This window comes from Heterocephalus glaber, unplaced genomic scaffold (assembly GCF_053883595.1).
Source record: "Heterocephalus glaber isolate CG9 unplaced genomic scaffold, H.glaber_assembly_v1.0 deba00001600, whole genome shotgun sequence".
NCBI lineage: Eukaryota > Metazoa > Chordata > Mammalia > Rodentia > Bathyergidae > Heterocephalus > Heterocephalus glaber.
This window is the reverse complement of record NW_028258372.1, coordinates 8,255,184-8,267,869: the sequence shown is the minus strand read 5'-3', so window position 1 is coordinate 8,267,869 and position 12,686 is coordinate 8,255,184. Positions and strand designations below refer to the sequence as shown.

General features: G+C 35.5%; 1 protein-coding gene and 1 long non-coding RNA gene across 7 annotated transcripts in view; one reads left to right on the top strand and one right to left on the bottom strand.

Moving 5' to 3' along the window:
• Nucleotides 1–5,655: 5,655 nt before the first annotated feature.
• On the bottom strand, nucleotides 5,656–11,632 carry LOC147823080 (uncharacterized). The gene is made up of 2 exons (XR_015444509.1): nucleotides 11,437–11,632; nucleotides 5,656–6,031 (listed from the first exon to the last, which is right to left on the bottom strand). It is a non-coding gene; the product is annotated as an uncharacterized LOC147823080 (long non-coding RNA).
• A 630-nt stretch (nucleotides 11,633–12,262) lies between these two features.
• The window catches only part of Kmo (kynurenine 3-monooxygenase), a 32,453-nt gene continuing 32,029 nt past the window's right edge, over nucleotides 12,263–12,686 (top strand). For 2 of the 6 annotated variants that reach the window (XM_087194307.1, XM_087194308.1), the window contains exon 1: nucleotides 12,265–12,556. Coding sequence is in view for 4 of the 6 variants with exons in the window: in XM_087194308.1 (XP_087050434.1) it covers nucleotides 12,503–12,556 (54 nt within the window). In the remaining 2 variants the exon portion in view is untranslated. Of the gene's footprint in view, nucleotides 12,557–12,686 lie in introns of all 6 variants that reach the window. The other 4 variants (XM_021265483.2, XM_021265484.2, XM_087194306.1 and 1 more) reach the window with 3 other exon arrangements.

Genomic DNA, 12,686 nt, shown 5'->3' with positions numbered 1-12,686 from the left:
AGGAAGAGAACCTTTGGTGGATGTGCAGATGTCAAAAGTCCAGATCCTACAAAGCCAAGTTTATAGAGAGAAAACAATTTTGTCAAAACTCTTGGTACCATTGTTCATGTAATTTTCTAACTTACTTAAAATATAAAATGTAAAGATATTATAATAGTTGAACCACAATCAAAATACTCCATAAAAACATACTAATTATTTATATCATTCTGTCAACTAATTATTAAGAAAATACTAGGATACTTGATGAAACATGAAACCAAAGATTATTTAGACTCTATTACTAAGTCAGAATAAAAGAAAAAATCAGTATCAAAAGATAAAACAATAGTGTTAGGAAACAATGAGTTACCTGGCCCAACTGTTTATACTTTTCACCACTAAAAGGCAAATAACACTTATTAGTTAAATGTGAATATATTTTTGTCAATAGTTGATAGAAAACTACAAAAAATTAACAATTACTATGACTTCCTAGAAAGTGGTAATATTTTGATGTATTTGCTCATACCCTTCATGAGATAAAAGGAATAAAACATTAGTAAAAATGCAGTAGTATTTTCTTCCCCACCTTCCCAGAAGCTCTTGTTGGTTTGATATATGTCCTTTGAATTCATGTGTTTATTTTCTGTTTATTCCCTGGTAGACAAATGATAGTTTTAAATTCTTCAATTTATCTTCTGTAACTGAACTGTTTGTGAGCTATAACCATGATCTTTTTAATTTAGACATGGGGGGCAGGTACTGGGGATCAAACTCGGGACCTTGTGCTTGCAAGGCAGGCGGCAGCACCACTGAGCTAATTCCCCAGCCCTAATTTAGTCATATTTCATTGCATGAATATAAAATGTTTTACTTGTCCAGTTTCACAATGCTTAAAGTAATATATGATTTCTTCATAGATAATCACTTCATTGTGTAAAATCTTTATCCTTATCATTGCTTATCATTTTAAATGGTTTTGAAAATATTCATATTCCAATACCAGTTTATATTGACTATTGTTTGTCTTATGTATAGGTCCCATTTTACTTATTAGCTTTTGTTTAATTTTTATTTTTAGCACATCTCCAGTTTCTACCATACAGCTTAACTTTTTATAGTATAGACTGATGCTTTTTATATAAATGGGTTGTTTTAATACTTTAAAAATCACCTATGACATACATTATCTTCCTGAAATTTTTCTAAATACTTTATATGTATGAATTCTTTTAATTCTCAAAAAATAAACCTATCAGGTAGGACCTGTTATAACTTCTGTTTACAGATGAGAAAATTGATGCCCAAGAACATCCAGGTATTTATTTGTATGTTTACCTTCCATTTATCAGTGAAAGTGATTTTCTATTGACAGCATAATATAAAATTTCATTTTTACTGAAATAAATTCTATATGAATTATAAGAAATACTAAGTGCATCGTGAAGGTGCTATGTAAATGATTGAAATTTGGGAAACATTGACTTAATTTATTTTTATTAATGAAAATGTACTTAAAGTGTTTCATGGTTGACACTATACATTAAACATTAGGATGCAACCTTTTAGCTATACAAAATATTGTTTTTACTTTGTTTAGAGGAGGGTTTTTTTGTTTTTTTTAAACTCTGGTCTTGTCTGATGATGATTGACCTGCTTTCTTCTTGTTGATACTTGCTGGGGGGTTTTGTGTTTCTGTTTTACTTTGCTTTCTATTCAAGTTATAGGATATGACTAATATTTTGCTACAAGGGACAAGTGAACAATGCAATGGTTTTCTCTTCAGTTCTGAATCTCAACACCTAGTTGACCAAAGTCATACCAAATTCAAATATTATCAATAAAAATATTCTGGAAGTGGAGATTTAACTTAGCGATAGAGTGCTTGCCTAGCATGTGCAAGGCCCAGATTCTATCCTCAGCACTGAAAAAAAATTCACTAATAATAATAAAGACTTTGAAGATTCTAATTTAGGATACCTCCCAGCCTGGGAGATTATGAGGAGAAAGTTTGATAGAAAGTTTGAAAGTACAGCCATAAAATTCTCCCAGAAGGTGAGCAAATATTCAAAGAGATGGAAAATAGTATGATAATAAAACTAGAAAACAGTCCAGTATATCGAACATCTGAATAATATGAAAGAATAAAATGGAAGAAATCTTTAAACCAGTACATTCAAGAAAATATCATAGAACTAACAGCTATGAACCAACCAGCACGAATTTTATCAATAAGAGGCCGGGGATGTAGCTCAAACACAAGGTCCTGGGTTTGATCCCCAGGACAAAAAAAAAAAAAAAAAATAAGAAATGTTAAAATACTGGAAGCAAACAGCAGAGCCCTAAATCTTCCAGGAAGTGGGGAGCAAGTTCCATATAAGGGACTAGGAATCTATTGTTTTGTTCTGTTTCGGGATTTTTTTTTTTTTTTTTTTTTTTTTGTACCGGGGATTGAACTCACAAGCTTGCGCTTTTGAGGCAGGCGCAGTGCCACTGAGCTAAATCCCTGGCCTGGTCTGGTTTAGTTTCTGACACAGGGTCTTGCTATGTAGTAAAGGCTGGCCTTGAACTCACTATGTAGCCCAGGCTGGTCTCAAACTCATGGAGATCCTCCTGCCTCAGCCTCCTCAGTGCTGGGATTACAGCACTGCACCACCATACCTGACTAGGACTAGGAATCTTTAAAATTTCACAGCAATGGCAATTGATATCTTCAAATTCCTGAGGAAAAATTATTTCCAATTTTGTATTCTATTCCCAACCAAATCAAGTATGTAGATAGAATAAAAATATTTTCACACAGGCAAAATCTCAAAAAAACAATAAGTATTTCTCATCTACCTTTTCCAGAAAGCTCTTCAAGAAAGGGCTCCACTATAACTAGTAAGTAAAGCAAGAAAGAGCAAGACATGGACTTACGAAATTAGAATCTATAAAACAGGAGATGGACATGGAAACTTCTCCGAATGAAGATCCAGTAGCTGTGTGTGCTTACCAGAGATAGCAACCATTCCAGATAGAAGTAGGTCACAGCCTCCAGGAGATATTTCTTCAAGAAAATAAAATACCTAATCAATGTACTGAGATTTCGATTACCGGGGAAGAGTTTAGGGATTGAGTTTAAGATCAGTCTTATTAATGTAACCAAAGGGAAAGAACACAACAAATATTAAATTGAGAAATAAAAATAAGTGTATTTTTTGCAGGAAAGGAAGATAGCCATTATTGAATTTGAATAGCCATGGTTACGAAAAACAAATGTTAAATATTGATCTAACCTAAATTATGATGTAACTATTGAAAGAATGGGCAGTGGTGAAATGATATTATTCTTCACTTCAGTAATAAAAAATCATGATCTAGTTAATATCTAAAACCACAAAAGGAAAAGGAAAACCCAAGAAATAATATTTAGAGATATAGAATTATGATCAAACAATATCATGAATAATTAAATTTTTTAAAGTTATAGTAAAACAAACACTGCTATCAATCTCCCTCAAAATACTCCCCCTAATCTCAAACACACTTATTCCATCATCAACTTCTGCCACACAAAAATATTACAGTGAATCCTTGTCTGTCTTATTCACTGGATCTAGCACTATACTACTTTGGCTTTTCCCCAAAGTCAAAGTGACCATGATTCAGGACATTGAAAATATCGAGGCAGCCACAACTAGACACTCACAAAAGAGGACTTCCAGAACTGCTTCATAGAATAGTAAGAATGATCGGTTGAATGTATTTGAAGCAAGGGGAAATATCTTTAAATATTAATAAATAGTTAATAATAAATTTTTAAATATTCACCATATTTTTTTTATCACACCTAGAACTAGGAGTTGGAAGGGCTACTTCTGCAAGGATAAATGGCAGGAAGGGACAGGAGGCAATTACTCTTTATACTGCATGTCTTGCAGAGTATTTTGATTCGTAAGACAAAAGCATGTTCAAAACTTTGCAAATCATGAATATTAACAACAAAAAAGTTAACAAAATTCTTTCTTCATTCTCCAAGAAAAAGAAAGACGAAGATCAATTATTTTAATGTGCTGGATTTCATCCCATCTCAAGGATCTACCTTCCTTTAATTTTCCACTCATTTTCCCACTTCATCAGTTTATTTCACTTTATTGGTCCATGCTTAAAACCTTGCTGGTTTACCTCTTACATTTAAATCCATCAATCAGTCAAACAAGATGAAGAAAAACTTCCCTGGCTTTGTATCCCACTTCTACTCCCTCCCCACGTCTAGGACATATTTGCTCACTAGCTTCCCTTCTTCACTTCCCTTTCTGTCCTTATCCTCTTAAGATCTCCCTTCAGTATGCATCACTCATTGATACTGCTTTTGTAAAGGTTACCAGTGACCTCCACATTGCAAACCCAATGGACAGTTTTCTACATTTCAGCATCATTGACATAACTGGCACACCCTTTACTTGGAAATACATGGAAATTTCTTTTTCTTGGTCTATGAAACATGGAACTCTTTGCTTCCCTCACCACACACACACACACACACACACACACACACACACAAACACAATCCCCTACTACTTTCATTTTATTTTATTGCTGCTCCTTCACACCATTTGTGCTAAATCTGTACTTAAAAGTGAGGAAGTACCTCAGGGCTCAGTCCTAAATAACTTCCTTTTTCTTTTGAAAACATTTTAGTGGATCTCAGGGAGAGAGGACTGAGTGAACTGCACTAACTTTAGAACACATCATGGAATATAAGAATGACTCTTTTTATTTAAATATTTCTTTTCTTTTTTATTCTTTCTTTTCAGAGCCCTAAAAAAACTATTATATTGTGTTTGTCTTTATCCTTTTTATGTGTATTCTTGTAGAATCTGTATATTTTGTGCATTTTTAAAACTTTTAAAAATGGTATTGGATTACACCAGCTATTCTCATTTTAGCTATTTTCTCAATCAATCCCCTCTTCCTGTGTAAGTTATACATTCCCCTGGTTTTCAATACCATCTTTATGCTGATGTTCTGATGCCAAACTTATTTTTACAGTCTAGACAACGCCTATCTCGAGAGTCATATAGCCAACTGTATATTTAACATCTCTAGTTACCTAACTCAATGTTCACATTTCAGGCTTAAAATATCCCAAATGATAAATGTGAGTTGACACCCACCCTAGTCTTTCACTAGAAACCTTAAAGTCTTCCTCAATTCCTATTCAGGAGTTTCTGCCCCATTCTCCAGACACGTGCATAGACTACGTCAAATTTACCAACCAATCCAGCTTCTCTACCTCAAAATCCTATTTTGAGTCCATCTACCCTCCTCTCTGTTCACTTCCACCAATTTCTATTTGTTATCAAATAAGTAAACAAAACAGGTGGCAGTTTCATATAATAGTAAATACAACAAAGGAAGTAAGCAAGAAGAAGTATTAAATAAGTATGATATAAGTATTACTTCTTTTAGATAAGATAATCATGGTAACAATATTATACTTGAGCCATCTTCTAGACAACAAGAGCCAACCCTGTACAGATAGACGAGCATCCAGAAAGAGCTGCCAGTACAAAGCACGTGGCTAGCTGAGTAAACAGTGATTGAGCAAGCTGAGTCGTCAAATAAAGTGAGACAACATCTGCCAATTTCAACAGTATGACAATGACAAAAACATCATATTATTGAATCTTCTGCTAAATTGCCATTTTTCATGAACTTTTATTATTTCCAATAATGCTGGTTTGTTAAATGAAAAAACACACAAGTATGTAGAGAGAAGCATAACTATTCAGAGCTTAGCATAAAGTAAATTCCTCTTGAAATCATTCTGTCCTAAAAACGCCCCTTTTAGAGATTAGCAAATAACTGAAGTCCAGTAGCTTGCTGTTATTGACACAAGTTAACTTCATAAATTTCTGATATGTCTTGCAGCCCCCTGCTCTTCAGGCTCAGAGGGTAGAGGAATTAGGCCATCGATTCTTCCATCTTTCAAGAAAGCCCTCTAGAGGAAGAAATGTGGCAATCTTGAGCCTTCCGGAGGTTCCTCCAAGTCAGTGTTCTCTACCTGATTTTCAGGAAGAATAGAGGAATAAGTAGCCAAGGTCAAACTTGTAACTTAATTATTAAACTGTGTTCTAATGTGCACTGCCCTTTCACTTACCAGGAATGTTGGTGAATTTTTGTACTTGTAAAAGTCATCAACTTTGTCATTCTACCAAGATCTGTTTTCTCTTGGCTAATCCTATAAAAAAGTTAAGTATCTTTTCTTCTGCCAAACCAAAGAGCAGCAATACCAAATTATTCCAGCATTTATGTAGCTACTTTATCAACTTGAATTTAATTTAGATTTGGAATGTCCAAAAAAAGGGAGCAAAAGGAGATTTGAAAGTTGTCACCTCTGGAGAAATAGTCACGCATTACTGACTTTCCTTATTACCACAATTGGGGAAATTCTTCAAAGATAAGAATACAAAATAATTATATCCATTCTAAGAGTGAACCAAGAAAAGAGCTGGGACTTACTATCATAGTGATAATAATCTTCATCCACCAGCCAATTAGCATATTGTTTATAAGTTATATAGAAATGTATGATTCATTATTAAGCTCTTTTATCACAACCATTTGCTCGATACAATTTTTTTGGCTAATAACTACAGGGTTATTTGGCCCATCTTATAAATGATCTGGAAGTATTATAGTTATCAGCATCCTCACAGCCAATTTCACTTTTATAAAACTGTTTTATCTAGATCACTTGTGAGGTAGGTTGCAGTATGTCATTAATAAAAGTTAAAGTATGAAAATTTTAAAATCATCTTTTTACTTACTAAAGTTACTCAGATAATTATATGCTATTGGATTGTGCTTCTGAGAGTACTAAAAAAAGAGTAAACTTTTTAGAGAATTGTACATAAACCTTAGACTATACTATCTGTGCCCAAGCTGCCAATTTCAGCACTTCCAAGAAAATTTGCCTATCAGGTGATAACATTCAACATCAGCATGTTAAGAGTTGCGGGGGAAAAAAAGGTTTTGAGCTCCTAGGCTAAAAGAGCAAATAGTATGGATGAAGATTACTAGTTTAGTTCATACAGGGCATGTAGATACCAAGCGAACAGCCATTCTAGAGCCAAAGTGTTATGGCTCACCAAGTGTTATGGCTTGTGTCTAGATAGCTCCCCATAGTGTCATGCAAATGAGGTGGGGCTTTCTTGGAAGTGGCTGGATCTAGTGTGTGTGACACTGGAACTGATTTATGGTGCAATGTAAGACTCATGGGGACTAAGGTTAAGAGTACCAGGGCTACCCACCTGAAGTAGTCTGAATAAGATAAAAGAGTCAGGAAGACAATGTTAGGGTTCCTTTGTTGCTTTTGCTGTCTTCTGCCACCATGAGCTGTGCTGTTCCTCTGCCATGTGCCACCCTGCCTTGGAGCCAACTGATTATGAGCTGAAACTTCTACAAACTGTGAGCTAAACACACTTTTCCCCCTGTAACTTTGGGTGTTGTGTTTTTTGTCTCACCAATGAGAAAATTAACTAAGACTGAATTTGGTACCAGACAAATGGGGTCATTGTTGAGACTATACCCGACCATTTCAGGAGTCTTTGGGACAGGCTTGTGGAAAGAGTTTGGAAAGGTTTGAAGATGCGGGGTGAAAAAGTAGAGCTGGAATGCCTTAGGCTGTACTCAATGGGAGACTCTGGTCAGAGTGCAAAAAGACCAGAAAGCTAATAGAAAACCTGCTGGTAAAGACCAAGCCCAGGAGGTTTCTGCTGGGAAGAAGGACTGCATTGGCTGTTGGACTACAGACAATGTGTGTTATGACTTGGCAGAAAGTTTATCTGCATTTTGGTCATGCCCAGAGACTTTGCCTGAGACTGAGATTAAGGACACCAGTCTAATTAATCTTGCAGAAGAAATTTCAAGACAGTCTAATGTTGAGGCAGTGGCATGGCTACTGTTGTGGGCTTTTGGCCAGATCTATGTTGAGAACCAAAAGCAAAGATACCAGCAGAATAATTTAAAACATTTCGAGTTTGGCCAGAAAGGAAGCTCCAGTAAAGTTGCAGCTTGCAAAGATAGACACTGGCCAGTGGTTTTGGTGTGAAACTTACCTTATTCTTCTACAAACTTACCATGTCTCTCCCACCCTCTCCTCTTCTCCCCTTCCTTTTCTTTCCTTACTTTGCATTATTTGTGTTGTTAAATAATTGAACACATGGGCCGGGGATTTAGCTCAGTGGTTTCGCTGCCTGCTGCGCAAGCGCAGGGACCTGAGTTTGATCCCCAGTACCAAAAAAAAAAAAAATTGAACGCACCCAAGTACCCACCTACAGTACAATAGATGAGTAGAGTAAAGTATAACAATGGGAGTAAATGAATGAGAGCATGTGCAAGGACACAGTTGGGTCCAAAAAAGCATAATATTGAGAAAAAGAAGCAAGTTGCCCCAAAACATCACGATGAATTCATTTATAGCAAAGTTCAAAAAAGACAAAACTATTTTAGAAACATTTGTGGTGGTACAGTCACAAATAAATGCAAGGAAGTGATAAAGTGGAATGTTGGCTATTTCTATAAAGGAGCAATGGGCAAAGGACTGCATTCTGGTGATGTTCTTTCTGGACCTGAGTGACAGGTATTTGCTTTGCAGGAAGTTATAATACTCTACATTTGTCTTCTACATACTTTATGTATTTGTGTAAAGTCTGTAATTTTAAAAAGCTTTTTAAAATATGTAATTTTCTACATACATATAGTAAAGAATTCTCGAACTGTATGTTGCAAATTGAAATAAATAGGATGCGGAAAGGGGTGTAAGATTTGCTAAAATTTATTTTAAAAGAAAGAGAAAGAGAAGAAAGGAGAACAAGAACATGTGAGAGAAAGAGAAGAGGGAGAAGACACTTAAGCAAGGCCAAACTCAGGCTTCCACCCCACAAAAGGCAAATTCTGGGGGAAATGAGGTGGAAAAGTCTGATAATCAACCACCTGGACACCCTGAACTGATAGCACAGGAAGTAACAAAACAGATAAATGAGGCTCTAGAAAAATTCAAAGCAGAAATAATCTCCCAGGTAACTACAGAGATGGTGTGCAGAGTGAATGAAATGATTAGAGGCTCTAGAAGAGAAACAGATAAAAAAAAATAGATAAGATCAGAAACATGCTGGAATCCATGAATGCCCAACATAAGAATGAAATAGAAACCATGATTGCCCAACATAAGAAAGAAATGGAATCCATGAAACAGATTCAAACAGATATTCAGGAGATTAAAAACTCCATTGAAAGCATGCAGAGCAGATTAAGAGAATCTGAAGATAGAATAACAGATATGGAAGACAGGATTGTGGTTAAGGACCATGAAAACAGAGATTTTCTTAAAAATAGCAAGGGACCATGAGAAATCAATCCAGCAGCTGCTAGATGATGCAAAGAAGAATAACATAAGACTGATAGGAGTCCATGAAAAAACAGGAGAAAGTACAATTGAAATAAAAAAAAAATACTGCTCACAGAAGTAATAGTAGAAAACTTCCCAGACAGAGGTGAAGAATTGGACATACGGATAAGTGAGGCATACAGAACTCCAACTAGCCATGATCAAAAATATCTACACCTAGACATATAATAGTCAAGATCCCAGAAACTCAACAGAAGAACAAAATCCTACAGGCAGTTAGAGAAAAGAAACAAATCACCTACAAAGGAAAGCCCATCAGAATCACCACAGACTCCTCAATACAAACCCTCAAATCAAGAAGACCCTGGAGTGAAGTATTTCAAGCCCTAAAAGAAAATAACTTCCAACCTAGACTGTTGTATCCTGAAAAATTATCTTTCAAAATCGATGGGAAATTAGATACTTCCACAACAAAGAACACCTGAGAAATTTCATGAACACCAAACCAGCACTTGAAACAATTCTAAACAATATCCTAGAAAAAGACAATGAAGGGCACAACTCCATGAGGCCCAACAGAGGGAAGCCACCAGCCAAGGTAAGAAACTAAAGGGAAAGGGGAAAAATTAAAAAAGAAATAAAAGAGCCAACAACAGCAAAACATCATGACAGGGATGAGTCAATATCTATCAATTATATCTATCAATGTTAATGACCTCAATTCACCAATCAAAAGAAAGAGACTGACAGAATGGATTAAGAAGAAAAATCCAGCAATATGCTGTATACAAGAAACACACCTAACTCAAAAAGAAATTCATAGACTGAAAATAAAAGGATGGAAAACAATTCTCCATATGACAGAAACCCAGAAAAAAGCAGGGATAGCAATCTTATTTGCAGACAAAGTAGATTTCAAACCAAAACTAATTAAGAGAGACAAAGATGGCCACTACATCCTTGCGAAGGGAACAATCCAAGAGGAAGAGATGACAATCCTAAATATATATCCACCAAATACGAATGCCCCCAACTATACAAAACAAATGCTAATGGACATGATAAACCAAATAAGCACTAATACAATTGTAGTAGGGGATCTCAATACCCCATTATCACAAATAGACAGATCGTCTAGACAAAAAATTAACAATGAAATTCTAGAACTGAACCAAGCTATTGAACAAATGGACTTAATAGAGGTTTACAGAGTGTTCCACCCCACAAAATCAGAATACACATTCTTTTCAGCTGCACACAGGTCATTCTCCAAAATAGACCACATGCTAGCTCATAGGACATTTCTAAGTAAATGTAAAAGAACTGAAATTACCCCCTGTATATTATCAGACCATAGTGCAATAAAATTGGAGATCAATAACATAAGAAACTGCAAAACTCCCACAAACACATGGAAATTGAATAACACCCTCCTGACAACCAGCGGGTCACAGAGGAAATTAAAGAAGAAATTAGACAATTTCTACAAGTAAATGATAATGCCAGTACAACATACAGGAATCTATGGGAAACAATGAAACGTGGGAAATTCATAGCAGTCAATGCCCATATTAGGAAAACAGAGAGAACTCAGATAAATAACCTAATGCAGAACCTCAAGCTTCTAGAAAAAGAAGAGCATAACAAACCCAAAGCTCATACAAGAGAGGAAATTATAACGATCAGAGCAGAAATCAATGCAATGGAGACTAAGAGAACAATACAAAAACTTAATGAATCAAAGACTTGGTTTTTCTAAAGAACAAATAAATTGATAAAACTTTAGCCAACCTTATCAAAAAAAGGAAAGAAAGGGCTCAAATCCATGCAATTAAGAACGAAAAAGGTGAAGTCACAACAGACCCACCAGAAATCCAGAGGATCATCAATACCTACCTCGAGAAGAGGGAGGAAGGGAAAACAAGGAAAGAGAAGGAAGGGGAGAAGAGGAGAGGGGTAAGTTTGTAGAAGAATAAGGTGAGTTTCACACCAAAACCACTGGCCAGTGTCTATCTTTACGCAGGAAAAGTTGATTGCCAAAGACACAAGAATATTACCTTTTTTTTTTGTACCAGGGATCAAATTCAAGACCTTGAGCTTGTGAAGCAGGTGGCAGAACCACTGAGCTAAGTTCCTGGCCCAAGAATGTTACCTATTGAAAATAAATACATAAAAATACCTAATAGAAAAGTTTTCTAGCAACTCTAACCATACTTCTCCACAAGAGGTCACTATTGAATGATATTTCATTCTAATTCTACCCCGTGGAAAAATCCATGCTGAATTCTTTCTGCTTTCAACAGAAAATGAAAAGTCATGTTCATTTATGTTATTTTATTTTGTATGTCATACCACATAACGTTCCAGGAAAAGCTGCAACTTGAGAACATGCACAAAAATAAATCACACATGTTTAAAATGAGATGCAAAATACAAAAAAATGAGTAGATAGTATAAAAACAGAAATTAGTTTACAGAATTATGTTGCTAACCATTTTCCCTAGTGGTAAAATACAAGTTAGATTCTAAATTTTCTAGTAACTAGTGCTTTAAAAAGAAAAGAGGAAGAATGTTGCTTAGGAAAATTGTAATTAAGACCTGGAAGCAAAACTTTTCCTCAGTAGTCTGTTAAAGAGAATCCATGAGGACCCTTTAGGTGATTCTGATTGGTCTTAATATCCAAGAATGGATTGTGCAACCATGTCATCTTGCTCTCTAAGAGAAGTACAAGATGCTCTGGTATGTCAGACAAGGGAAGCTGAATGAAAATGAAACTAATACATGCTATAAAAACAGAAGAAAAGCCACAAAGACTGTTTAGCGCCTTCATTAGGCTGGACTTTTCAAAATTAGATTATTGCAATGAATTCTCTTGGTTTATTATTATTATTGTTCTTCTTGTTGTTGTTGTTTTTTTTAAAAAAAAAAAAAAGCTGAATTGATTGTACTTTGGACGACTAGTAGGTAAAACATTATCAAAGGAAGATACGCCTGACCAAACATTGAGGCTGGCTCACAAAGGCCCTGGGCTTTTGTCAATAGAAAGAGGGGAAGAAATCAGTGTGGAGGAGTGAGCGAGCCCTCCATAGCAGCAGCACCAACTCTGGAAAGCGCTTTGCAGTTATGGACTCGTCTGACAATCAGAGGAGAAAAGTAGCTGTCATTGGTGGTGGCTTGGTGAGAATCTATCTGGATGTATAATTAGAGTTGGTGGTGTTATATTGATTATCAGTGTGCTTGATTACTACTATTTGTCAATTGTAGAGATGATTAGGGGTTTTTTGTGAAGACTTCTAATAATCAAACA